The sequence below is a fragment of the Mustela nivalis genome, assembly GCF_964662115.1.
Source record: "Mustela nivalis genome assembly, chromosome: 14".
NCBI classification, from domain to species: domain Eukaryota; kingdom Metazoa; phylum Chordata; class Mammalia; order Carnivora; family Mustelidae; genus Mustela; species Mustela nivalis.
In genome coordinates, this window is record NC_139033.1 from 54,079,454 (window position 1) to 54,106,765 (window position 27,312).

General features: G+C 55.5%; 1 protein-coding gene across 50 annotated transcripts in view; it reads left to right on the forward strand.

The window, feature by feature from the left end:
• Positions 1–27,312, forward strand: part of CELF4 (CUGBP Elav-like family member 4) — a 288,626-nt gene that overhangs the window by 235,697 nt on the left and 25,617 nt on the right. For 18 of the 50 annotated variants that reach the window (XM_082699101.1, XM_082699123.1, XM_082699128.1 and 15 more), the window contains exons 4-8: positions 23,099–23,227; positions 23,658–23,737; positions 24,170–24,313; positions 25,287–25,434; positions 26,768–26,917. In XM_082699101.1, the coding sequence (XP_082555227.1) occupies positions 23,099–23,227; positions 23,658–23,737; positions 24,170–24,313; positions 25,287–25,434; positions 26,768–26,917 (651 nt within the window). The remainder of the gene's footprint in view (positions 1–23,098; positions 23,228–23,657; positions 23,738–24,169; positions 24,314–25,286; positions 25,435–26,767; positions 26,918–27,312) is intronic. The other 32 variants (XM_082699112.1, XM_082699080.1, XM_082699090.1 and 29 more) reach the window with 3 other exon arrangements.

Here is a 27,312-nt window from a genome sequence, read left to right on the forward strand (position 1 = left end):
CCGCAAACCCAGCTCAAAGCCCCCCTCCTCTAGAAAGGCCCCCTTGCTTTCACTGGCTGTCCTTGACCTCTCCTACCCTCTGCACAATCCTGTGTGTGTGTGTGTGTGTGTGTGTGTGTGTGTGTTTGCTCTTCAGAAAGGTCACAAGTTCCCCAAAGATCAGAGAGGAGCCCCAGCCCACACATCTTCCTGAAGACCCTCCCCAGAGCCAGATCCAGGTTGGGGAATCAGGGCAGGCCTCTTTCCCTCATCAAAATCCTACTTTCTCGGCTGCCCCGGCAGGCCCAGGGCAGGAGGGCAGTCCGGACAGCGGTGGCAAGGACAGCAGGGCAGGGAGTAGGTGGAGGGTGGAAGGGTGCCGTGCCGAGAGACATACATGCTCCATGATGTATAGTATCGGGAGATCGCATCGTTTTCCATACCGTGTCATAAATATCATATTTATAACATCAATTAAATGCCGGTGACTTAAATCATTTATAATAGAGATACAGCCACTCAGTGAACCATTAGCAGAGTCAGCGCGTTCTCTCTCCTAGCAGGGCCTGACTGAGAGTGATGGCTCAGCCTGGGCTAGGTTCCCAGTGCCTCCCAGGAGGGGCTCCCGGGGGCTCATGGGATGGGGGAAGGGGCAGCACGAGGCAAGAGAGCCCCACCTGGGGAGGTGCAGCTCCGGCATGGCGGAGTTGGGAGAAACCATTTGGTCCTACCTGCGGCCTGGCAGGAGCCCCGGATGCAGTGGGACAGAGAGAGAACACTTGTCCTCCGGGCTTGCGTCTCCAGGAGCGCTCACCCTGCACACTCTACTGCTGGGCCTGGAGCCAGTCCTGGGGGGTGTGGGCGGCTGCCCTCTCTGCCCTCTGGAAGTGCTGTGGACCTGGGTGCGGGACCAAATTCCCCAGCCGTCAGTGAGCTTCTACAGCAGCAGGGGAAGGCACCCATCCCCATTCCTTGCCGGCAGGTCTGGTGGAGGAGAGAGGCGGAATCGGGCAGGGACACGAGTGAGTGGGGACACAGGGAGCTGTGGGAGCTCCTGCAGTGGCCCCTCATCCTGGCCTGGCCCTGGCCCCTTCTGAGCCTCCTTCTCTCTCTGAGGACCTACTGTCCCCTACTTCCGGTCTCTCCATCTCCACCTGTGTCCCTGCCATCCGTATTCCACACGGGGACCCCATCGGAGCTGCTCTCTCCACGACAGTCACCCCAGAGGCTGCCTGTCTTCTCTCTCAGAGGCGTGTTCCTGTCTAAGCCCCTTCCCTGCCCTGCCTGGCCCTGCTGCTCCCGGGACTCCACCTGCGGCTGCCCTCTCTGCCAGTCCCTCCCGCAAACATCCCTGCTCCCTGCTGCAGACGCTGTTCCCTTGGCCCGCGAGCTTCTCCCCATATGCGCTGCTCCTCAGGTCTCAGCGCCTGTGTCCCTCCCACCCAGGCCTGTCCCACTGTGCCAGCTACCTGGCCAAGGTCCCCCACCTGACACCTTGTTTTATTGTATTCAGGGCATAGACCCCTACCTGATCTTTTCTTATTCATCTTCCTCCCCCCACCCAACTGAAAGGTGAGCCCCCTGCTGGCAGGGACTCTCTTTGCTATGGCCTGACCCAGAGTAGGGCCTTGGGAAATGAATGGAGAGTGCACAGGACAGGGCCCCACGGGGACAGTGGTGGGATGCAGGGCGCAGTCCGTGCACACCGACAAGAGCAGGGGTCAGAGAGACCAGGCCCTGGGCCAGAGGGAGCCCAGGGCTCAGGTCTTCCCTGTGGGCCCGGGAAGCTGAGGAGGGAGTCCTGGTGACCAGGGAGCTTGCAAAGGATCCCGAAAACTGGAGGCTCCAGGTGGTGGAGGGGAGCGGGCTCTGTATCCCCGGCCCTGGGACCGCCTGGCAGCAGCTGGGGGAGGCTGGGCCACAGTAGAGCATGCTTAGAAGGGAGGGTTGGAGAGCCTCACAGGCCCACATGGAATCTGGAAGGGGAGGGTCAGAGGCAGGGAAGCGCAGGGCTGCAAATGCAACTCACTGGGCCTGGCCGGCTTCCAGAAAACTCTGTGCAATCAACCAGAGAAACACATTTGAGAAAACAGAATTGTGAGAGTAACTTTGAAGCCTCGGTTGCCATGGGAACAGATCTGTAAATACTTCACCGGGAGTCGGGAGTGAGTGAGGAGCGAGGAGCAGGAGGCCCCTTCCGGTTCTGGCCTCAGGAGCCTCTACCCTCCGTCACTGCTTGCTCTGGGGTCTCTGCCCTGGACCCTCCACCTTTCTCCTCTCCTTTTCCTCCTTGTCCCCCTGGGCCTGACCCTCAGGGTGGGAGGGTTCCAAGGGGGCCCCAAGATTCCCTTTCTGTCTCAGGGCCAGGTCCCTGCCGCCCTCCTACTGGTGAGTTTCCCAGCCCAGAGCGCCAGGCCTGCCGCTCTCTTTCTTTCACTGCCTCACTCCCAAGGGCACAATGAAGCAGCACAGAAATCAAAGGAGTCTTTGCAACAGGTGCTTGTGGGAGCCTCAGGGGTTGCTGAACGAAAGCTTGGCCCAGCTTGGGGTTTCAGGACCCCTTCTCCACTGCACTTCCTCTGGTCTGCCTGGTCAAGGCCCCCCACCCTTGGCTCAGGGCTCACCCTGCCTCTGCGACTGTGTGTGTGTGGAGGGGGGGTCTAGAGGGGGCTCATCTCGGACCTGCTCTAGCTGGCCTGGCACCCACCCACCTGCTGTGGTCCTGTTTAGGGCTGCTTAACCTTCCTGGGTCAGAGACCCCCTTGGGCAACTGAGGGAAGCGTTTCATCACTCAAGGGTTCCACGGAATGTTTGTGAGCATAGCCAGGCCCTGTGCTAAGCCCTGGACCATCTCCGTCCTTCCAGGACCTACAGACTAGGGGAGAAGGGAGGTAGTGTGCGAGAAGCCCAGTCAAGGGCTCTAGCTTGTCAGCCAGTGTTCAAGGGCAGGACAGGACCCAGTGTAGCCGGAAATGGATGAGGGAAGCAGTCAGGGGCGGGGAGCGTGGTGGGGGCAGACCCCATGGAGGACCTTGTAGACCCTTTTAAAGGCTTTGAGTTTTATGCCGAGGGATCAAGAAGATGCTTTGAGCAGTGGAGGGACATGCTGGGCTTGCCCTGGCTGCTGGGTGGAGACAGACTGTAGGGGAAAGGCAAGGGACAGTTAGGCGGTCACTGCAGTGACAAGGGAGAGATGGACATGCCTAAGACCCGGGTACTGGGTGTCAGGGCACTGAAAGCTGTGGTTCTCGGGAGAGGGAGTGTTAGCACATCCTTGGGCCACTTTCTGCACTTGCTCAAGGTGCTCTTGGACCCCGAGGCTCAGCAGTAGTCCCTCTGAGTTCCCCCCAAGCCTCGCCCACTCCCGGGGACACCTCTGGTCTTTAGCTCATCTGTGGAGCTGAGGCGAGCAGATCGCTGGTGAGCCCAGTGTAGGCCAGGCTGCCTTCCTAGCTCCCAGAAAAGGGCCGTGGGCATAGAACCACACCACACTAGTGGCAGCGTCTCTGCCCAACATCCAGCCGGCCCTGTTGGCACCTGAAGACGGTAGCTGGTAAACTGTTGGGCCAGGGGGCACCCGGGGTCCCAGGCAACACTGATGCCTCTCACAGACATCGTGCTGATTCAAAGAAGCCAGACCGAAATGAGTCCATCCGGTACGAAGTTCTAGAACAGGCAAAACTGACTGTGGTGAAAAAGAGTCAGAATGCTGGATTCCTTCGAAGTGGTTGGGATGCTTCCCGGAAATGGGCACGAGGGAACCTTCTGGGGAGATGGAAGTGTTCTATATCTTGGTAGGGGGGTGGGGTACGTGGGTGTTTGCATTCATCGAAACTTACTAAAATATACACCCAAGATGTATACATTTCACTACTGATAACTTTGATCTTTCCATAAAGTGGGCCTGAGAAGGATGGGGTGTCCCAGACAGAACTAGGAGGGGTCAGCTGCCTAAGAGGATGCCCAGGTTCCTAGGGAAACTGGTCCCCCCACCCCTTGTCAGGCGCTTGGAGGCAGCAGCAGGCAGGAGGAATGTGATCTGATAAAGGAATTGGTGTTAGACTGTTGACTCCGGGGATGAAGTGATTTTGCGTTTTAAAAGCGAATTCTGAGGACAGCAGTGTTTACCTCAAAGAGAAGATTCTAGTGGTGGGATGGAAAACCCCTTGGCAGGCAGTGGGTAGGGGCCCCCCAGTCCCCTCACTCACATGTCACACCTCCCAGTGAACACAATGGGCCAGGGGGTGGAGGGGGTCATTTATGATCATGCCCCCTTTCCAGCTGCATCTCCAGTGACCATCCCCCAACCTGGCTTTGATTTCCCCTGCTTCCTTCTTATGTCATCTTGGGTGTTGGTACAGCCCTGGCTGACTTCTGGTTCAGGTCAGAGCCTTTACGGAGTCTGGTTTCAGTCTGGTGTGTTTCTCATCCTGCCTGTGGGTGCGCAGGAAAAGACTGGAGGGAGGACTCTGCTCCCAGATTTGGTCCTCATTTGCCTGTGGGGGCATGCAGGACAACAGTGGGTGGGGCCAGACCCATGGGCTGCTGCCTGGGTGGGACATCGGTATAAGCTGGGGCAGTCAGGGAGGGCTTCAAGGGAGGGGTGTTACACAGGGAAGGCACCCGAAGGTCAGCAGCGGGGAGGGAGGCAGCATGAAACTAGGTTGCCCATAAATTCCAGTAGGCCAGGACAGGTCCTGAGTTGCCAGGATGCATTATTAGTAGTGTTCCCTTTCAACCTCCCAAGGGTCCCAGTTTTGGACAGTAAATTATATGATACTCAACACACTCAAAACAAACCAGAAAGATGATTGAACGACAAAGCCAAGAGATAGGTATACCTGAGGATATGCCAGGTGGCCACAGTGAGGGGTCTTGTAGAAGACGGAAAAGGAAAGGAACCAGCAGGGAGGAAAGTGACAGGGCCTGGTGGCCATCCTGAATATCCAGAAGAGGGCTTCAGAGCTCCTGCAAGGGCTCCTCTCCAAGCAAGTGGGACAGGGCGATGCCACACTCCTGTATTTCCCAGAGAGGGCAGACACCCTGGGAGTAACACACTGGGCACAGGCTGTGCAGCTCCTTGGTAATGAGCCAGGCTGGAACATGGGCCCTGCCCCCTAGCCCGGATCCTCCCCCAGACCCCAATATTAGCAAGGGGCAGCCCCAGGAAGAGAGTGACAGCTGCGGGTCCCACTTTTGCTGCTGGAGGTTGAGCACAACCTGGGACCACCCTGGAACAACCGGTAGAGGTGTGGTCCAGACTGTGTAGAGGTCAGATTCTACCCCTTACTAACTCTGCATCTGTGGGGAGCTTCTCAATGTGTCTTTATGTACCTCAGTTTCCTCATCTGCAGAACAAGCATAAAAATACCATTTCTGATGACAGCTACATTGCAGAAACTCCAAAAAGAGACACAGTCCTTTCCTGGAGCTTCTAGGAGAGCATCTCTGCCCCGAGCATGTTCTGGGTCCTCTCAACATGGAATAGTGGCTGACCCAGGCCAACATGTGTAGCTTCATCACAGCCCTGCCTGGGTCTGCTGGCATTGAAATCAGGGAATACCTTTTACTTTCCCCCCAAAGCATAGCTTGTTCAACTTCTTAACCACTGCATCCCAAATCAGATTCAAGCTCCATCTAAAAGCTCCGTCGTAAAAAGGTGCAAGTCAGGGCTTCTTAGACATGAGACATGCCTTAGGCACCAGGGACCACAGGAAGACCTCCTTGAGGACAATGGTGGGAAGAAAGCAGGTCCTTTGTCGCCCTCCTCGGTCAGTGCCTCCAGTGCCAAGGTTGGGATGGGCTGAGGCATCATCCCAAAGAGACCCCAGGAGCAGGGTTTTTTGCAGCACTGCTCCTGAGAGAAGGTGCAGCTCAGCATGAGGAATTGCCTCCCCCTGCTTTGAACCAGAGCCCCAGAGACAGAAAGATAATCACTGTTCACCCCCATGGCCCAGAAAGACAGCCACGGGGCTGGGCAGACACCTTCCTGCCTGAGACTCACCAGTTATGCCTGTGTGGGAAGCAAACTGTAAACTGCTGTCTAAGAGGAAGTAGAGCTTAACTTCTGCATGTTACCTGTCTCTTCCAGCAATGAGACTGGCCTTCAGGATGGGAAATGTTGAGAAACACTGTAAAAGAGAATTAGCATCCAAATGAGGCCAAGAGAGCCGACCTAGCCCCATAGTTAGATTTCTCCACAGTGTGAGCCGTGGCCCTGGGAGGGCACAGGGAACAGGCAGATGGGCTCCTGGAGCTGCTAGGGGTCATCTATGAGGCATTGGAAAGCCTAGAAATGAATGAAGGAACAAGTTTTTAAATGGTCAGGGTACTGGATTCCAAAAATTGGCAGTTTGTCATTCTTAAAGACTACCCTTGGCAAACTTCTAGAATAAATTCATCAAACTGGTGGCTCGAGAGCCCTTGAAGGAAAGTGATGATGACCTGGGAACCACTGTGGTTCGGCAGAGTGAGCCGGGTCAGGGGCTGGGGGCCCGTTCTGATGGTGGGCGATGAAGGTGTCAAGTCATCTTGACACCTAACATGGTGTCAAGTCATCTATGTTAACTCACAGCTGAGTGGGAATGAAGGGAGGTCTTGGTGACATCTATGGCTTTTATCTTTGTGGCTGCTTCTTTTTTTTTTTTTTTTAAGATTTTGTTTATTTAAAAGAGAGAAAAAGCACATGCTGGGGAGGGGTCAGAGGGAGAAGCAGACTCCCCGCTGAGCAGGGAGCCTGATACAGGGGTCTGTCCCAGGACACCCGGATCACGACCCAAGCTGAAGGCAGATGCTTAAACAACTGAGCCACCCAGACGTCCTTCTTTGTGGCTTCTTGTTGAACATTTTTATCAAGGACTGGGTGGGGAGGGGTACATCATAGAAGCTGACTTTTAAATGAACTCATGACCCATAGCTGGTCTGGGGGATGAGCTGCTGGATAACACACTCAAAATCCAAAGATCTCTCCCCCTGAAGTTCTCATTCCAGATGCAGGATCATGGGAGCCCCTGTGCCTGCACTCACCTTGTCAGGGATTCCAACAGCTTCTTTTCTGAAACCGCAGAACCCACACCCCTTTTGGGTTACAGAGTATTGGAACATTCTGGAAACTTTGTAAAATTGTGTATCTGGGAGTTCTTTGTTGATTGGTTGCTTGGTTGGCTGATTGGTTCCCTCCCTGATGCCCAAAGGTTTTACGTGGTAACAAGACAAGAATCCTCTGGGGTTCCTGGGCTCTTTTGAGAATCTTCCGGAACCTATGAACTCTTTCCCTAGGAGAAATACAGAAATGCACTGGTGTGGACCATTTCAGGGGGTCCACAGTTCCCCTCTAGCTTGTCGGATGACTTCTCAAGAAACCATGGATTTCCAACCATCAGCCCCTGCCAGGTAGCAGATCTGGCAGACCCTGGCACCTCCTTACTTCCTGGGGGAGGAAGGCCAGTGGTCATCCCAAAGCCCTTGGTGCCTGTAGTGAGTTAAATAATGTCCCTCCCAGTTTCCTGCCCACCCAAAACCCGTGAATGGGACCTTATTTGGAAATAGGGTCTTTGCAGAGGGGGGCAAATGAAGATGAGGTCATCATACTGGATTAGAGTGGGCTTTCAATCCATAAGACTGGGGCCCTGAGAAGAGAGAAGAAACTGGAAGCCAGAGACTCAGGCCGTACAGGGAGAATGCCATGTGACCGTGGGGGCAGGGACCGTCGTGACGGGGCGAAAGTTAAGGAAAGCCACAGGCTGCTGGCAAACTCCAGAAGCCAGGAAGAAGCAAGGAAGGACCCTACCCTAGAGCCTGGAGAGAAATCACAGCCCAACCCACACCTCAGCTTCTGATTTCCAGTCTCTAGAACTGTGAGGCCTCAGATTTCTGTTGCTTTACACCACCCAGTTCCAGTTTCCTATTGCAGGGGCCGTAGGAAGGAAAGGCAGTGCCTGAGGGGAACAGCAGAGAAGGATGCCCAGGAGGCCTGTGGCTGGGTCTCCGCCCTCCCCTCACCACACACTCCATGGGCTTCTGCTGGCCCTGACGGTCCCTCTGAGCCACTTGGCACCAGGCAGCCTCTGGGTTGTGCCGAGGAGAAGGTTATAGGCCGTTCGAAAAGAAGTTAGAAATCCCAGCACATCTGTCTCCGTAAGTTTTACCCCAGCTTGCTAGTTTAGACTAATGACTAATTTATTGTATAAAATACCAGCAGTATATTTTTTATTTTGTTAATTAATTATCTCAAACAAATGTGAAATTTATAAAACTGTCCAGAAACGGTGCACCTTGTAAAAATCACCTTGCAGCAGGAGATGAAATTATTACTAATATGGGATCAAATTATTACTGTATTGACTTAGTTACTTTATGACTTTGTAATGGATTTCTTCATTATTTTCTCAGGATTGTGGCATTCATGATTGTATTAAAGTCTGTTAATCTATGCAAATATCATTAGGCACCACTAATAACCAAGCAACTTTCTTCCATTTCAGACAATGTGCTAAGTACTTGGACTATGTGGGTCACTTCTGGGCAGAAGGGAAGGAGCAAAGGCAGACAGCAAGCCATTCTGGAAACCTTTTCCAAGCATACCCCTGCCCAAGACAGAGTGGGTGGGGACCTCTACAAAGTGGCTTAAGAGTCTTAGAAGGTTTCCAAGCCACCACACATCTTCCCCTGTTGTAGGGGGCCGGACTGGTCACCATGAATCGCCATTCCTTCCATTCCTTCCTTTGGACTAAGGCTTCGGAGGGCTTTGTTAAAATGCCCTCACCGGGGGGCGCCTGGGTGACTCAGTGGGTTGGGGCCTCTGCTGTCGGCTCAGGTCATGATCTCAGGGTCCTGGGATCGAGCCCTGCATCGGGCTCTCTGCTCAGCGAGGAACCTGCTTCCCTCTCTCTCTCTGCCTGCCTCTCTGCCTACCTGTGATCTCTGTCAAATAAATAAATAAAATCTTAAAAAAAAAAAAAAATACCCTCACCAGGAAGGAAAACCTTGTTAGCTCAGTGCCCACCATTATTAGTTCCCTAGAACTGGCAAAGTATTCGAGGGGACACAGGGCCTTGCTGTGCTGATCACAGACAAGGGGCTAGTCAGTTTTTACAAAGGTTAGAAAGAAGGCTGTATCAAATATGGGTTCTATCTAAATAGAGTTGGTCAAAATAGGTTGCTCTCAGGGTTACTTCTGGACCCTGGAGGCCTAGGAGGGACATATTCGGTGTGCTAGGGTCGGGGGAGGCGGATGAATAATGGTCAACACGCCAGGAGCTGCTCATTATTCAAAGGGAGTCTAAATCCCCATGGCCTCCCCCATTGGGTCCCTCGGTTGGCCCAGTGCGGGAGGCCTTAATTATCCTGTTGCCCTGCTAAGGCAGGGAGGCCAGGCTGAGCCCCCTGCCCCATTCACAGCTGATGGGAACCAAACCCAGGCCTCTAGCCAAAAAGGCCAAGGAGGGTCCCATCCTATCTTTGTTAAAGGTTGACTCGGGTCACACTAGGGGGTGGGCCAGGCTCCCCTCCCAACTCTCAATGTTCTCAGACTAAACCTACTCATTGACTTGTGAGTTACTGATACTGTTTGTTCAAACAGCATTTCTTGAGCATGCGCTATGGGACAGGCACCACACTAGGCACCCCCAATGGCAAAGCACAGAAACTCCTTGGCCAGCATCTGCTGAAAGGCTGGGCCCAGGTCACAGTTTCAGGGGACTCAGGGCTAAACTCGAGCTTCCTAACTGCAGGTCTGGGGCGCAGCCTGCTGCCCCCATCACGATCGTCCCCTCTGGGTGGGTGACGCTGGTCTCGCAGCTGACATGGCATCAGGCCTAGGGTTAAGCTATGGCAGGGCACATTCTGCTCCTCGAGCTCCTGCTGTCTTCCTTAGATCAGCACGCCCAGACTTTTCAAGGTTAAGAGCCATTTTTAACATCAAAAATTCATCAGCACCCCCTTGACAGATGTTTTACTTTGAGTATCCATTGTTTGAGAGAATGCAAAACGGCAATAAGCTACCTTGAGTTCAGCAGCGCTTTTAAATGAATTGGTACTTTTAACATCGCAACAGCATCTACGTGCATTTGAAAAATAGTCACATCTGCCTGGGAGTGAGGTGTTTCGGATGCAGTCGGCAGACAAACCTTGAAGTGCCTGGGACCCCAAGGTCGGACGGCACCCCTGCCCTTGGCTATCTGGCCACTGAGCGCTGGGAGGAGAGAGAGGGGCCGCTGGTGGGGGCAGTCCCTGTGGCCACCAATGGGGGGATGCAGGCTGAGAGCTGTTGTCATCCCCTCTTCTCCTCCTGTTTCTCTGGCTCCTCCTGCTTCTTTGGCCTCCTCTTCCTCACTCCAAGCCCAGGGCGGGACTCCTGCTGTAGCCCACACTTCCCACCGTCCACGCACCTGGCCCCACCGTTCCTCCTACTATGATTGCAGACCAGCCTCTAGCCCAGCACCATGCAGTCCTCCTCCCAGGTGCCAGCTGCCCTCTGCAGCCCCATGCCTCCTCTTCTTCTCCTTCTCCATTCTCAGGCACTGGGGCTTCCATGCTTTTCTGGTCCCTCTGATCAGACAGTTCGTTTTCTGGTAAAATCAATCAGGTTGAGATGACAGGCGCCCCCACATTTCAAAGGCTCCTGGAAGAAGACAGAGCTGAGCCCAAAGGCCTAGAACCCAAAGGACGGAATTCCAAGCCCTGGAGCAGGCACACGTGAGTTAGATTCTATTTTGCACACCAAAGAAGCCTCGGCACAGCTGTCCACTTACTGCTGGGGTGAGCCTGAGCCTGTCACCCAGCCTCTGGGAGCCTCAGTTTGCTGATCTGTCTGATGGAGATATAACCGTGTTATCTTGAAACATGGTAGTGAGAAGGGGGCAGATGTCTGCAAATGTCCAGTTGGCACGGAAGGGCAGCTAGTGCCATCACCCGTGGGAGAGTCTGACAGTGGTGGAGCAGGGAGGACTGGGTGGGGAGCCGGGGGCTCACCCTCCTCCTTCCCTCCCAGACATGCTGCTCCATGCAGAGTGGGCTTCACATGCGTGTCACCGCCAGCTGCCCTTAGCAAGACCTGTTGGTGCCGGGCTGTGTCTTGCTTTTCGAAACAGTGCTCCTTGCAGACGGGCACTTGTGCTGCACAGAACTCTACGTTCTCTCCTCTGCGCGTCCACGGCAGGTTTCCTTCCTTGTCCTCACCCCTCCCTGCCTCACTCTTCCCAGATTAGTTGGGTGGGGTGGCCCGGCCTCTAATGTCTGACGCTGCCCTTCCGCAGTAGGGTCATTCAGGCTCCGGTCCAGAAGCACTTCGACCCGAGGCTCAGGTCAGCTCCCCTACCTCCTGACACTGTCCCTTGAACAGCGTTTGTGGACCATCTGCAGGCCTGATACAAGAAGGGGTCCAGAGCAGGCAAGCTGGTTTCTGAAACACGGAGTGTCCCCTTTCTGCCACTCTGTGACTTATGAGGTACAGTGGGGGCTCAGGAAGAGCCCTCAGCCTGCCTGCGGGCTCAAGGAAACATCATAGAGAAGCTTCAGGCATCTGCAAGAAATGAGCCCCCCAGCAACCTATGTAAACAACAAGCCCATCAGAGAAGGTGGAGGCTCAGGAACCTGAGTTGAAAGAGAAAGTTGGTTTGAGACCGGTCTTGAGCAGCCCCAGGTTCCTTCTTGTTCTGAGAGCTGACACCCTCACAGGTGTGGGGGGCCACCACTAGTTTTCTGACCTTTAGCTTTTAGACCCCATTATCTGAAGCCCTCAGGAACACTGTGGCCATCCATCTACCCACATTTACCCATTTCTATTTAACTCCCATTGATCATAAATCTATCTGCTTTCAGCAATCATTTTTCTCTCGTCTGTGTATCTATCTATCATCCAACATTTAATCTGGGTATCTAGCATCTATTAATCATGTCTGCTATCCATCCATCTCTGTGTCTCTCTGAAGTCCATTATCAGTCATGAGTTAATTCATGTGTACTTGGAGAAGGGGGTTGGGGGACAGCGGAGACTCCCAGAGGGCTAAGGTGGCTGGACCAAAGATGGACAGGAAGGAAACCTGAGGGTTGATGGAAGAGGCCAGGACCCTCCTCTCAGAGCAGGGCTGGCCCAGCTTCAGGGCTTGGGGCAGAGAAAGTGGATGCCATCTTCCCCCTTAGCACCAGCAGGCACAGAATCCCGCCGTCTGGAGGACTGAGCTCCTGCAGGCAGGCCTAGGGCTGGAGAGGTTGTTCCTGAGGGGAAGATGGCCAGGAGCAAGCTCCAGACCCGTCACAGCTCTTCCCAGCCCTGGTTGCACGTTGGAACTACCTGAGTGGCCTTCAAAGAAACGAAAAACCAAAGCCAATACTGTTGATTCCTGGGCTCCAGGCTAGTCCCTAATCTTGGAAGCTGGCCCTAGGCATCCGTATTTTGAAAGCCTCCAGGTGATTTTCCTAGCAGTCAGAGCCAAGAACCAGCGTCTTATAAGATCCAAGACTCCTGCTGTTATTCTGGAAAGGGTGTACAAGGAAAGAGGAGCGGGCTTTGTTTTTCTAGGGAAACGCCTGGGCTCTGGGCAGGATTGGGCTCTTTGGTGGGGCATGTGAGACACCTGTCTTCTGGGCTGCCTTGAGACTCCTGCTAGGGTGTTCAGGAAATGTCACCCCTACACTGGGTGGTGCCAGAGGAGGGTGGGTTGAGAGGCCTCTGATGATCCCATCCAGGCTCACCAGAAGTCTTCCTCACAGTGTCCGGGGTGGGGACTGGGCTTAGTAGATGTGGCCTCTGGGTTCAAGGATGACCACTGCTGTATTAGACTAGCAAGGCTGACCCCAAGGTGCTTGCCCCTCCCCAGGAAGACGGGCAGCAGGCTGTGGGAAGTCAGGACACTGCTCTCCTCCTTGACCCACAAGAAGCCCCACCCTCAATGTGAAAACTGGGCCATGGGTCAGACAAGCAGAGGGTTTGCCCCATTCCCCTGCTGTGCAGACAGGGGAGGAGCGGGGTGGACCCAGGACCAGCCCCTCGCTCCGTAAGGCTGTAGGAAGTTCGGCCACCACTGGGGGGATGAGGGCGAGCTGTGGCTGGGGTTCAGGGGTCTGAGGGCCGACCATATCCCTCAAGCCACAGCCGCACAGCTCTACCGTGCACCAGACGAGCCCCGAGCAGAAGTGAATAGAGACGAGTGGCCCCAAGAAGGTCTTTTCGCTTCTGCCTCAGTAGCTGTGGCCACCTTGACTAGCTTCTCAGTCCTGCCAATGAGATGTTCTTAATGGCATTCCTGGGTCTCTCCTTCTCCTGTGAGCCAGCATCCTCCAGCCACGCTAGCCCACCTGTCCCCTGCGGAAGCCACCTCTTTTTGTGGGAATAAAGCCTAGCTTTGTCTGTCTCCTTGAGCACCGAGGACAAACTGGCCATAATTTATGCTCCCACATGATATAAAGGGAAAAAGGCCCCATTATGCTATAAATTATCCTGTGATGGGTGAAATGCTGCGGAGAGCACCAGACGCCGGTAGAAACCCCATTAGACAACAGGGTTTGGCTGCCGAGAAGTCCCAGCAGAACCCCAGGCCGTCTGCCACGTGCTGCACGCCTGGTAAGGATACTGTAGCAGATCCAGTGTATCATCACTTACCTGGAGAGACGGCTGCGCACTGCTGCCCTGGAGAAAGGTGACTTCTCCATAGAGCCACCTTGTGACCCAGGCTCCCCCTGGGAGGCCCGATGCAGACGCTGGGTGGGTTGAGGGTCGGAGAGTCAGAGAGGGAGGCAACAAGGGTGCAGTGGGGGTCTCCGGGCCCCTCACCTGTACTGAACCTCCAGGGCTCAGTTCTTGCACAATTCAGGCCCCCTATGCCTGCCCAAAGCCTCTGGTAGTGTAAGGGACCAGTGTGCAGGGGCCGTTTATGGTGGGTGGTGGCCGTTTATGGGGACAGGGTGGTGCCAGTCCCCATGCTCTGGTCCTGTCTCATGAAACCTGTTGCAAGCCCTTGTGGGCACAGAGCCACAGCTGTGCTCCGGGCAGCCACCAGGGGGCTGGAGGGACACTGACCGCCCTGAGAGTGGATTCCGACAACAGGTCCCCTGTCCTGTGTGGGGAGGCGACAGGACCCTGCAGCCTAGACAGGGGAAGGGGAAGGCCTGAGGACTCACCAGGAAAGAGCATATTTCCTTGTCACCTGGGGAAGTTTAAGACAGCTGGGCTTTGGGCAGAGGGGTGAGTGAGCCTGGGGAGGTCCTGTGAGGCCTGAAGAGAGGTCTCCGGGCCTTTAGGAGAAGGGGAGCCTGCTGCTATCTTGTTACTGAGCAGCAGGTTATGGGTGCCCTGCCTGGGTCCCGTTCCGGGCTCTGAAGTGAAGCCCTGGACGTGGAGAAGCAGTGGGCCATCACGCCCTTGCTGCTTTCTGTGTGCAGGTGGAGGGGTGGCGAGAAAGGAGAGGGAGTGAGATGTCCAGGTAACACTGTCCTCCCCTGGAGGGAGGGTGACCGGACCGGAGAGCTCAGCTCAGATCACTGAGTGTGGGCTTGGCTTCACTGATGACTAAGTGTGCAATCCTGGGAAAGATACTCAGCTCTCCTGGGCCCCAGGGTCTCCATCTACACAGTGGAAATAATGAAATAGCCACAATACTTGTGAAGAGCTTCTCTCATGGCCTGGGTTAAAGTGAGCATTCAGTACAGGAGAACCATGATGATTTGTATTATTGTTGCTGTTTTTAAACACCTCCTGACATAAGCAAGTCAGTCCGGGGAGGGAGTTGATCTGATCAGTGCAGCCCTCGGGCAGTGGACGTTCTGTGACGTTCTGGTCATAAAAGGGTGACACGGGGGCTGGGAAGGCTGCTGCTGTGAATTGGGGAGCTAGGCCCAGCCTGGGGAGCACATGGTTGGCAGTGAGAATGGACACAGGCAAGGACCCTAGACGGAGACTGTGAGTTCCAGGCCAAGTGTGCAGGGGTCAGAGGTGACGGGCCAGGCCTTGAGGGAGGTGTTCAGACTGCAGGTGTGTGGAGAATATTTGCAAGTGCTGCTCCCAAACCTGGGATGTTTGTGGCTCCCGATTTCTACCTGGCAGCCCTGGCCTGCAAATCCCTTAGGGCCCAGCCCAAGCCTCAGAGACCCCCGGCCACGCCCTGCCCACACAGCTCACCGCTCCAGGCTCTGCGACTGCGCTCATCTCCAGGGCCCCTCCTTTCCTACTGAGGATTCCTGGAGATCAGTGCATCGTCCCGGGCCCCTGCCCCCATGCCAGCTTCATCAGAGCCCTGAGCCTGAGGCTCACGGAGCAAACGGGTTCCTTTATTCATGTCAATGAATATATAGGAGCATCCTCGACATGCCAAGTTCTCCAGGCGTTGGACCTTCAGCAGTGAGTGAAATGGACTCACATCCTGGCCTCTATTGAAGGGAGGTTGGAGATAAATCAGTGAGTAAAATAAGGTGATTCACATTATGAAAAAAATACAGGGTTGCCTGGGGGGCTCAGTGGGTTAAAGCCTCTGCCTTCGGCTCAGGTCATGATCCCAGGGTCCTGGGATCAAGCTCCACATCAGGCTCTCTGCTCTGCGGGGAGCCTGCTTTTCTTCTCTCTCTCTCTGCCTGCCACTCTGCCTCCTTGTGATCTCTGTCTGTCAAATAAATAAATAATAATCTTTAAGAAAAAAAAAAAAACACTGCTTAAAAAAAAATACAGGGAAGAAGGCAGGGGAATGAAGGCTGTGATTTGAAGTAGCATGGTCAGGAATGTTCCATGCGCGGTGACACGGGATGGAAGCCTCTCGGGAAGTGAGGGCTCCGAAGATGTCTAGAACATGATCTCCGAGACAAGAGGAGCAACAGGACACTTAAAGGCCCCGGGCAGGGAAGCACAGGAGGGTTCCTGAGACAGCCTGGAGCCCTAGGTGTGTGGAGCAGAGGGAAGGAGGCACCCAGGACAAATGAAGTGTCGTTCCCTACCGACCTCCAGAAGACTGGGCTTGTTCGCAGTGAAATGGGAGCCTGTGTGAGGTTTGAGCCGCAAATCGATGGTCTCTGCCTGGGATTTGAACTGACCCCTCCGCATGCTGTGTGGAGAGCAGATAGCACGGGCCTGGGTGGGTGTCAGGAGACAGTGAGGGGTGACCCACAGGGCTCAGGGCAGACCCTGACGTGCAGGGAGGCAGGCTGGCTGAAGGAATGCGACTGAGGGGACTGGATGCAGTTCTGTGGCTCCTGCCTCGTCCCACCCCCACATCAAACGCTGCCTGTCAGGAGGGAGCTGGGAGATCAAGGCCTGGCACCGCCTCCCCCGCCTCCCCCAGGGGCCAGAGCTGGCTGAGGGTCCTCATTTGCATTCCTGGTGGAGAGGGAGCCCCAGCCCAGCTCCAGCAGCCTTTGATCTGGTTTGATGTCTCCCTCAGCCTGCTTCCCAGGCAGGAAGGCTTTTATCCTTGGAGGGGGAGACAGCCCCCGCCCAGCTGCCTCCCTTGGTCTGGCTCTGGCTCTGACTCCGTGTGTGCTGTGGGGACTGAGGAGGGCGCAACTCTTCTCATTTTTCACTGCCTGCTGAGAACCCACGTCCGCTGGGCTTGTTACCCCATGTCCCAGGCCATGTCCCAGGTGAAGGGACTGACTCTCTGGAGGGTGGCTGACCCCATCACAGGGCTGCAGAGGGATTGAACCCAGGCCCCTAACCCAGGATGGGGGAGGGATGTTGAAAGAGCCCCCACAAACCTGAGGGGGGCAATTGTGGGGATCCCTGTGATGAGAGGAGCACCCCCTCCCCAACCGCCCTGTCAACCACCCCTACTTGGAAGGCAGATTTGAGTCTGCGTGCTGCTTTCCTGGGATGGGGGGGGACCTCTACTAGGGCTGACAAATAAGAGGCCTGAGAGGTCTTAGGCCCTGGGTTGGGGCATAATCAGTCTTGAAAAGGGCACAGATTTAGATCCGTATGATTGGTTTGAGGCCCGCTGGACCCTTAAGAGCCAAAGGGGCTTAGTGGGTCTGGACCAGTCATACTGGTGGAAATGGCACATGGTAGGGCTCAGTGTAACTTTGGGAGAAAGGCCTCATTTTGGACCAATCCAGGCTGTGCTCGCTTCCGAAGCACATATACTAAAATTGAGTCAATCCGGGTAGCCCTCCTGGGGGAGGCTGGGGGGTCAATTTGTGGTCCCCCAAACACTGTCATTTGGGCAGGGTAGTGCAAAGGACAGCCTGGCTTCTCGGCCCGGGCTGGGCAAGCATGACTTTGTTCATCTCAAAGTATGGGGTGGGGTTCCTCTCCACACCCCTGGGGATGAGGGTGAGCTCGGTAAGAGCTGTAAGTGGCACAATGGGTGCACTTAGGGAGCATTCACTCTGTGCTAAAACCCTGTGTGTTCAGCTCATTTAACTCCTACAGGCTGACACAGTGGGCACAACAGCTATTCCCACCCTCTTACAGATGAGGAAACGGGTGCGGGGAGGTACTGACCTGCCTGAGGTTGGTTTGACAGACAGCCCCAGTGACTGCCTGAAAGATGTCTTCCCCACCCCCACCATCCAGTCGGTGTGTCTCTCCTGTCCCTTCTACTGGAGGTCCTCCTGATCCACAGTGAAGTTAGGGGTCAGGAGTAAGCCTTTTCCCCTCAGACTCACTGTCTGTGGACCCTGGAGCCCTGAGATCATCTCCAGGGAGAGCAGATGGTTCTGGAATCCAAGAGGCACCTGGGGAAGTCCCCAGGTCCCAAAACAGCCTGGGAGATGCTTGAGGTGCCCGCATGGGATGGGCCTCGGAGCTCCTGGTTCTGCCAGCAGCTGAGGCAGGAATGTGGGACACCCTGGGGTCTCGGCTCTGGCCCCAGCTGGAGCACCTTGGGGTCCAAAGCCTGCAGAGCAGGAGGGAAGACCTCTGATTCAGTGACTGTGAACATCTGGCATTTTTTCCTCACTCCCCAAACCACTGTCTTTGGGTCTCCCGGGACCCAAAGTAAAGTGTCTCTTGCCCGCCTGGCCCTGTATCCCCCACCAATTCCTCTGCCCTCCCCACCAGCCACAGACCTCAAAGCCACCTACTCCCCACGCTGGCCCCTAGCCCTGGGGTTCTCCCCAGCTCCCCTCCGTCCTCCCACAAATCCTCCGTCAGCAGCCGGAGGAAAGAGAACAGTAAAAGTCTACTGTGGCAATAAAAGGCATTAACCATCTGAACACTCGCCCACAGTGCCGTCTCTCCTTAAGCAGGAAATATTGTTTAATGCCCATGGTAATGAGTGAATCGAATTTTGGAAATTAAACCGGAATTTGAGCATTAGCGCTAGGGCTGCCATTTGGCAAGCCAAAGAGGCCCTGCCACCATCCGCCTCCACCCGACTCAGGGCCCCACTCCCCCTGCAGGGCCCTGGAGAAGCTCCCTGGACATCTGCCCTTCCCCCCACCCTCCAGGCACCATCCAGAGACAGCCTGTGTAGAGCCGGGTCCTGAACCGGCTTTGGGGTTATATGGCTTTGGTGTTTTCTGGGCCCTCCTTTGAAAATGCAAATCCTTCCAACCTGGTCCCATCCTGCCCTGAGGTCCGGAGTGAAGGAGTGCAGGAGTCTCTCTCTCCTCTCTCTCTCTCTCAGGAATTGGAAAAAGCCCAAGATTCTGGCAACCAGATGCCACTGCCTTTTCAAAAGCACCTATCCACCTCTGTATGGCTCCTGGGGGCTGGCACCCGGTGCTCTTTAGAGGTTGAGAAACTGATGTTTAATTAGACTGAGGTTCTAGGAGAATAAAAAAGACTCCTGAAGCCAGAGGAAGGGGAGAGGCGTGTGTTGATGGAGGGAGAGGCACGAGGCTGCTGGAAAGGCAAAATTGAACTTGAGCAGGTCCCCCCATTGCAAGCCCTGAGGCATGCAGGGACCCCTAGGGGTGGATGACAAGAGCAGCCTTAGGAATCCCTTCCAACTCTGAGACTTTGTTCAAATTCTGTTGTGAGCCTAGAGCCCCCCGCCACCCACCCCCACCTGTCCTCTGGACAGCATAGCTCCAGCCCGCTTTCCTTCTGGAAGCCTTCAGCATCTGAACACTCCCCACCTCCACTGTTGGTCCCGCTAGTGCCCAGTCCAGAGCTATTTCCTGGCTGTCTCTCTCACAGTAGGTGCTCAGTAAGTGCTTGCCGAAGGAGCCACCGGAAGGTGGGCCCAGGATGGACGCCAGGGGCTCTGATCCAGGCCCTGCTCTAAGATAGCCATGAACGTCTTCTCTGGACCCAGAACTGCATACTTTACCCATGTGTTATCTGGGGGTGCTGTAGACCATGCAGTCCCTAGCACTGGTGGGAGGACACAGGGCACAGAGGGCTGAGCTGCCCTCTCTGGGTTCAGGCAAGGCCCAGGCCTAGTGCCTACCTTCTGCTGCCCAGCCCTTCCGGGGTGTCACAGTTCTGCTCCCTTCGAACCCCAGGTGCTTTCCACCCCCACAGACACAGGCACTCACATTTAAAAAGAGCAGGGAGGCAGGAGCAAGGGGTTATAGGATTGGGAAGTCAAGAGACCCAGGGAGGCAGCAGCTGTGTGTTTTGGAGCAACCTCTGTGCTCCTCATTCCTCATCTGCAGAGGCAGGACTTCTCAAGTTCTCCAGGGCCTGGTCCCGCTCTGCCACTCTAAGGCCTTGTTCCCTTGGGGGACAGCACACTAGTTCTGGGGCCACTGTGCGACAGCCCCAGTGGCCTTTGCCTTGTTGGGAAGCGGCCTATTGCAGATGTGCTGTCAGCTCTGCCTCTCTCCTTCCTGCTGCAGGAATAAATCAGGAGGGGGGTGGCACTCCATTTCCTCTTCCTCCTAGATAGAGAACCCCGAGTAATGGCCCTCACTGTAGACCTGCTCAACAGGTCCTGTCCCTGTAGCATCTCTTGCAAACCTAGCACCTCCCACCCAAGGCAGGACTGATGATTCCCTCCCATTTTGTAGACCTAAAGACCCTGGTGGGAAGCAGTTCTATGGCTGCAAGGAGGGGGGCTGGGGTTTAGCCCCAGGGCCTGGGCCCGAAGGAGTTTCACCCTTGGACTCAGAATCCTTCCAGCCCCTGGTCTGAAAGAGAATCATTAGAATCACACCAAAGCCCAGCAGGAATGAAAAGGGGGCAAACGGGGTATCCTGGAAATTACCATCATTTGAGTGGGGCTGGGGTCACCGGAGGATCCCTCGGGGAGTAAGGATGGAGCGGGTTTCTTTGGTTTCTTTCAGTCTTCCAGCAAGGCAAGGCTAGCTGCAGTTTCCCTGGAGAAATGTGGGTGGTCAGGGAGAGGAGGAGCCTGGCCCCCTACACGTTTGGCCCTGGTCTAGACTGAAGAACTGTAAGGATGGCAAGATTTCACGGGAGAGGAGGAAAAAATTAAAGGGGAAAAAAAAAAACTGGCAAAAGGAAAGTGGCTGGATAGAAAGGCACGTGTGGATGAATTTTAATGCAATCAAAAGGCTGTCATAATGATAATAAAGGAATACATTCCGACGTCAGGAGAGAGGAGAAGGCGAGGGGCTGCTGTCCCAGCATTTAAATTAGGCTCAGGTGGAGGAGGGGCCTACTCTTCCCTCCCCCTTCCCATACCCAGGGAGGAGAAGGAATTTCTAAGAAGGACAGCCAGGGATTAGCTGGAGGCAGGGGGTTTCACTTCATTGTCTTTCTGGAAATCCCATTTAATCGGAGTCTTTAAAAGGTGCTGGGGGCGAGGGGGAGCCCTAGGCTGGCCTCCAGTCCACAGTTGCAATGTCTCAGGACTCCACCAAAGGCTTGAAAATATCTGTCCACTTCCTGCAGAATGCTGCTGCTGCTTCTGGGAGCTCAACAGAGTCCCTGACCCGGCTCTCCTCTCTCTCTGCCCTCTCCTCTGCCCATTTCTGCTCTCTGTTTCTTCTTCTTCTTCTCTCTCTCTCTCTTTTTAAAGATTTTATTTATTTGAGAGCTAGAGCATGAGAGGGGGCGGGGGTAGAGGGAGAGAGACAAGACGCTCCCTTGAGCAGGGAGCATGATGTAGAGCTCGATCCCACGACCCCGAGATCATGACCTGAGCCGAAGGCAGCTGCTTAACCTACTGAACCACCCAGGTGCCCCTTTTTGTCTGTTTCTGATTCTTTTCCCTCCATTTTTGCCATGTTCCTTCTCCCTCTGTCCCTAACCCTATCTGCCCCCAGCTCTCCTCACTTCACTCTCTCTCTCTCTTCTTCCTTCCTCTTGGTTTCCCAGACCAGAGTTTGGAGTCCCAGAGCCCTGAAGATGGGGCCAGGGATGGGCCCTGGGATGGCCCCGGAAGCCGGGTCAAGCAGCCCAGGCAAGGGCAGGTGGCAGGGCTGGGGCTCCATGCCCCAGAGCTTTAGCTGAAGCCCACTACTGGTGAAGGGCAATGTGGTATGCCCAGTCCAGGACTGGCAGCAGGAGCTGGCAATGATGCCCTGCTGGGCATGGAAGGCGCTGGGACCCATGGCCACCCTGTCATTGAGAAGGTGCCCAGTGCTGGGTGCTCTGGGCTAAAGGGTACTGGCAGGGCAGAGGTCAGGTCTTCCTGAAGAGGAGGACTCTGGGGTGGTCTGTGCAGCGGTGCAGGGACCTGTTGGTTTCCTCTGCTCTGCTCCAGACCTCAGGACAGCCCCTCGGCTCTGTGAACTCCCCTGGCCATGGGGAGTACTATGGCTGCAAAACAATTTTGCCCCAAATTGAGTAAAACAACCATTTGTTCTGCTCAGGGATCCTGCAGGCACAGTGTGGAAGGCTTATGTCTGCTCCGGGATATCTGGGCATCAGCTGGAAGACTCAGGCTGGGGTCTGGAATCAACTGCAGACTCATTCATCCCATGTCTGGTGGTTGATTGGGCTGTCAGCTGGGGGCCTGGGTTCCCTTCCATGGGGCCACACTGCACCTTAGTTGTAAGCCCTTCATGGCAGGCTGGCTAGCGTCCATAGAGAAAGCATCCTCAAGACAGCCACATAGAAGTGGATCCCTTTTTTGACCTAGCCTGGAAGTCATTGGGCCTCACCTCTGCCATTCCCTATTGGTTAGAGCAGTCTCAGCCCCGCCCAGATTCCAGGGGAGGGAGCACAGCCTCCACCTCAGTGGGAGGAGTTAAGGGCACACTGCAGTAAATTTGTGGGATGGGAAATCTGGCAGCTACACCCTGCAGCAGATGCCCGTAGCCCAGTGAGGTCCCTGCTGCCCCAAGCACAAGGCCAGTACAGGTGGTGTCAACAAACCACCTAGGAATCAACACAAGGGGGGAGGAGCTGATGAGGAGCTTTTAGGAGCAGTGCCCCCACCAAAGTGCCCAGGGCTAAATTTTGCAGCATGAAATAGGATGGGCTAAACCAAAGAAGGGACACCAGATGGAGGCCAAACAATGTGAGAGAGGAAGAAGGGGTGACCCTGGGAATGGCACACAGCATTCATTCATCTACTATGTAACTTTGTGCTGAGGGCCCACTCTGTGCCAGGTACTGCTGTTCCAACCAATGCCTGGTCTCTTCCCCCAAGGAGAGGACCTGCAATGGGGGCTGGGAGCTAGACAGAAACCAGGGACACAGTCTGGGCCATGAGAGGGAGGAGCTGAGACAGAGAATAAAAGACAGCAGAAAGGAGGGACCTTGATGAGGAAGCAATATTTAAACTAAGACCTAGAAGAAGAGAATTCAGCCTTGTGATGTGGGAGGCACTTTGGGCAGAGGGAACAGCCTATGCAAAGGCCCTGAGGCAGATTTGCCTGTTGTGAGTTGATTTTAGCCTCTGGGGGTGAAGGTGGCTCAAGAAGGTAGTGTGTGTCTAAGAGGATGGAGGAAGGGAATGCAGGGTTGCCCAAACGACCCATGTGCCATTCCTGGGCCACCCGTGTGCCATAGGTGAGCAGCGGCACCAGTGGCCTTGCTCCCTCTGGACGGGAGGGGGCACAGTCGCTGCCATCCAGCATCCTTGACCCAACCCCTCCTTCCTCACCTCCTCCTCTGGCTACGCTCTCCCTCTCCCCCAACCCCCTCACCCTGTGGCCCAGCCTGCTCTAGCTACGCCCCAGCCGCCCCCCTCCTCTCCAGCAATGAGCCCTCTCCCCTGCCCAGCTCTACCCTATCCTCCTCCCCCTTCCTCTTCGGTCGCGCCGTCTTACCCCCGGGCCTGCTCCGGTGCAGCCCGGCTCCCCCGGCCCGGGTAAGCATCTCCTAATTTTGTTCCAGAAGATAGAAAACTCTTCGTGGGCATGCTCAACAAGCAGCAGTCCGAGGACGACGTGCGCCGCCTCTTCGAGGCCTTCGGGAACATCGAGGAGTGTACCATCCTGCGCGGGCCGGATGGCAACAGCAAGGGTGCGTGGGGGCGGGGCGGGGGAGCGGGCGGGCGAGGCCTCGGGCTTTGCACCTCACCGACCGCCAGCCTTGTCCTGGGCCGCCCCCAGCTGGTGGGGACGGACCCGACCAGCGAACAGCGAGCCAGGGAAGCGTACTTGGAAGGGGCGAGGCGGTCGGCCCCAGGAAGGGAAGGCCTCTAGCCGAGTCCAGACAGGGGCAGGGAGACTTCCGGGGTCTCTTAACTCTCCGGCCCTTCCAGGTCTTTCTGTGTCTCTGTGTTTCTCGATGTCTCTCTTCTCAGTCTCTGTGGGTCACCCATTCTCTGCCTTCATCTGGGATGCGCCCTCTTCCCTCCGTCCCTCCGGTGCCCCGCCTCTCAGCCCTGTAGCGCTTCTCTGGCCTTCCTGGGGGCCCTCACGCCCTGGCTCAGCCTCTCCCGTCCCCCCAGGGTGCGCCTTTGTGAAGTACTCCTCCCACGCCGAGGCGCAAGCCGCAATCAACGCCCTGCACGGCAGCCAGACTATGCCGGTGAGTGGCCACCCCTCCCCCACCGCCGGGGCTGGGGAGGGGGCAGAGGGGCCGGGAGTCCCGCAGAGCCCCACCCACCTTTCCCCCCACCCCCTCCCTCCCCCGCCCTCGCACCTCGTACCAAACCTTGCCAACCGTGAGGCGCTCACAGCCTTCCCCAGAGAAGGAAGGCTTTATCAGTATATCCGTTTCTCAGACAAGGACTCCGAAGCCCAGAGATGTTAAGGAACTGGACTGCCCCTAGATAAAAACCGCCCGCGGTGGGGTTAAGACCCCAAACCCGGGCCCAGTGCAAGCGCGGGAGCGAGCCTTCCGCTACCCCCTCCCCCCATCCCCCCTGGAGAGGATCGGGTGGGTCCAGGCTGAGGGCAGGGACAGTTGGGAGAGGAGGCAGCTGGGGCAAGGGGGCCTCACGCGCATTAATGGCTGCAGGGAGCCTCGTCCAGTCTGGTGGTCAAGTTTGCCGACACTGACAAGGAGCGCACGATGCGGCGGATGCAGCAGATGGCTGGCCAGATGGGCATGTTCAACCCCATGGCCATCCCGTTCGGGGCCTACGGCGCCTACGCACAGGCAGTAAGTGGGGGCTCAGCGGGGCGGGGGTGGGGGGCAGCTGTTCTCTAGCTCACTTTGCTCAGAGCCCCAAAGAGCTAGGACAGCTAACAGCACTGACAGGAGCCCTGCTCCTGGCCCAGAATATTCTGCTGCCCTGGGGCAATGAGGAGTGGAGAGGAATGAACCCAGGGAGTGGAGGCCCCTAGGAGGCATCCTTCCCAAGCAGTGAGGGAGGCTCAGGTGTTTGCTTGTCACCCCACTACTCCTGCCCTCACTCTCCGAAGGGGCTCCTCAGGCCTCTGGGCACTCCTGGCAGGGGTGTTCCACAGCTGCACTAACCCCTGAGGTTCCCCCGGACCTGCCTCATGCTGCTGGCCACCCACTTCTTCCTTCCACACTGGAGCCGCCTCTGTCCTCATCTCCCCCAAGCTGCCCCCACCCCAGACTTGTAACCACAGCCCCACGTGAGTGGCACTGAGATAGGCCAGGTTTCCTGTTCTAAAGATGTCAGCTCACTTCACTTTCTCAGCAGTGTCCAAACTTGGCCATGTCCACAAACTACCCAGTCCCCACTCACCTTTCTGAAAACATTGGGGGTACCTAGAGTTCTGGTCATGTCCTCCTGTTGCTTCGGCCGCAGACTCCAGGTGAGGATCACTTTCAACAAATCCATGCCAAGTTAGTTCCACAGACTCGTCTACCGTATCTCTAGAACTTTGGCCGTCACATCTCCACAGATGACAGCCCTTTGACAGGCCTGAGCAACATCCGTGGATCCAGTCTACTGCCCCCCACAACTTTCAAGTCCCTGAGGCCCTGCCATGACTTATGAATATGGTTCTCTCAGGCAGGGGGGGATGGGGAGATAGAGCCGAGCTCCCTGGGGTTCAGAGCCCCCCCCCCCAGGCTGATCCCCAGGGCACTGAGCCCCCCTGGTGGGGAGGGCTGCCCCCCCTGGAAGCGCATGATATTTTTTCCACTTCCTCTGCCCCAGCTGATGCAGCAGCAGGCGGCACTAATGGCATCAGTCGCGCAGGGCGGCTACCTGAACCCCATGGCTGCCTTCGCCGCCGCCCAGATGCAGCAGATGGCGGCCCTCAACATGAATGGCCTGGCGGCCGCACCCATGACCCCAACCTCAGGTGAGCAGGTGGGGATGGACCCAGTGCCTGACTGGGCAGGGAGGCAGCTGGGCTCAGGGTGGGACCTACTGATCGACCACTTTTGCCAACCAGGGGAGGTTTCTATGGCAAGAGCACACATGCAGGGGCCTGAGCAGGCCTCGTCCTCTGGAACTTTTTCTTGAGAATGTTCTAATCTCTGGGCATCTAGGGTAAGATGGGATGTGCGCCGCCTGTTGTCCGACATGATTTCAGGGTGGTGACAGTTTCACTCCTGTGATGGAGCCATGTCAGGAAGCAGTACATCTTGGTCTCTTTTGTAGATCTCTAAAAAGAAATTCACATGAAAACACCTCCCTTGGAGTTCTGAGGGGTAAAGAGTCCTGCCCATTCTGTGACCTTGTGAGGTTCCAGGCCTAGCCACAGAAGGAGCCCCATTTTTTCATTTTTCTTTAACCCAACTTAGACTCATTGGCTTTTCCCAGGGCAACTGCACAATAAGCAAGAGAGGATCTCGGGAGTTATTCAAGGACAGGGGGCTTGGAAATAACCCCTTTCACAAGTCATTTTCTTTTTTTAAATATTTGCTTTATTAAAAAATTTTCTTAAAGATTTTTTTTTTTTTTTTGAGAGACAGGGAGCAAGTGAGAAAGAGCCTGAGCTCGGGGTGAGGGGGTAAAGGGAGAGGGACAAGAAGACTCCCCACTGAGAAGGGAGCCCAATGTGGGGCTTGATCCCCCTTCATTTGAGCCAAAGACAGAGTTTTACCACCTGAGCCACCCAGGCGCCCCACAAGGTGTGTTCTTAGCTGGATCTTGGTTAGTATTCCATTCAGTGATTCTCAACCCGGAGCATCAGAATTAAGACCTCATCCACCAGAGTAGCAAAACTCCTTGGTGGGGAGGTAGATCAGCTCCTTTTGTAATGCAGACAAGAGAGCAGAGCCATCAACTTAGAAGTTCCTTACTGGCTATACAATGACCAATCCATCCTGACTTAGCTGGAGGTGAGCAACAACCACTGAAAAAGATGAAACGAAAATTAAGGGTGACCAAATTCAAGGACACTGAGAATAGTTTATGTGCTGCGTGTCCAAGATCATGTTGTAGTCACTGGTCACAGAAGTCTTTATGGGGTAGGCTAGATTTGGACTCTGCCTTGAAGGATGGATACAGTTGGGATGAGTGGTGTTACCATGCAGGGAAATAACCCAAGGCATGATTCCCAGATAGGTCTGAGTAGGTCCATTACAAGGCCCTTGGAGCCAACAGGTGGAGCTCCATGGGTTGGCCTTCCTCACCTTGGTTCCACTTGCCTCCCCTCCTCCTCCACCCCTCTCCACCTCTGGAACCAGGTGGCAGCACCCCTCCGGGCATCACTGCACCAGCTGTGCCTAGCATCCCGTCCCCCATTGGGGTGAACGGCTTCACCGGCCTCCCCCCACAGGCCAACGGGCAACCTGCTGCGGAAGCTGTGTTTGCTAATGGCATCCACCCCTACCCAGGTAAGCGTATTCTTTCCTTTCCCATGCAGCACATTCCTTGTCCATTCCATCTCTGCCCTTGGTGGTGTAACAGGGAATATGTGGCTCCTACCTTTTGCCTCTTCCTTAGTTGAACCCCACATGTGATCAGAGACAGCTAGCCTCCTGCCCTCCTTCGGGAGCCCCTGACTGGGAAGAAGAGACCAAATTCTCCTTCTGGGAGAGGTGCGAGTCTGAGGGTGAGAAAGAAGCTCATGGAACTCTGTCAGGACAGAGAAGAGAATAGATACAGTTGTACAACCAGGTTGAGAGGCTAGTAACTGCAAATTAACTGAGAGTAAATTTGACCCATAGGAAGTGAGGAGATAGATGCTAAGATTCTTAGTGTTAAGGAAGAAAAAGTTCTAATAAGAAGG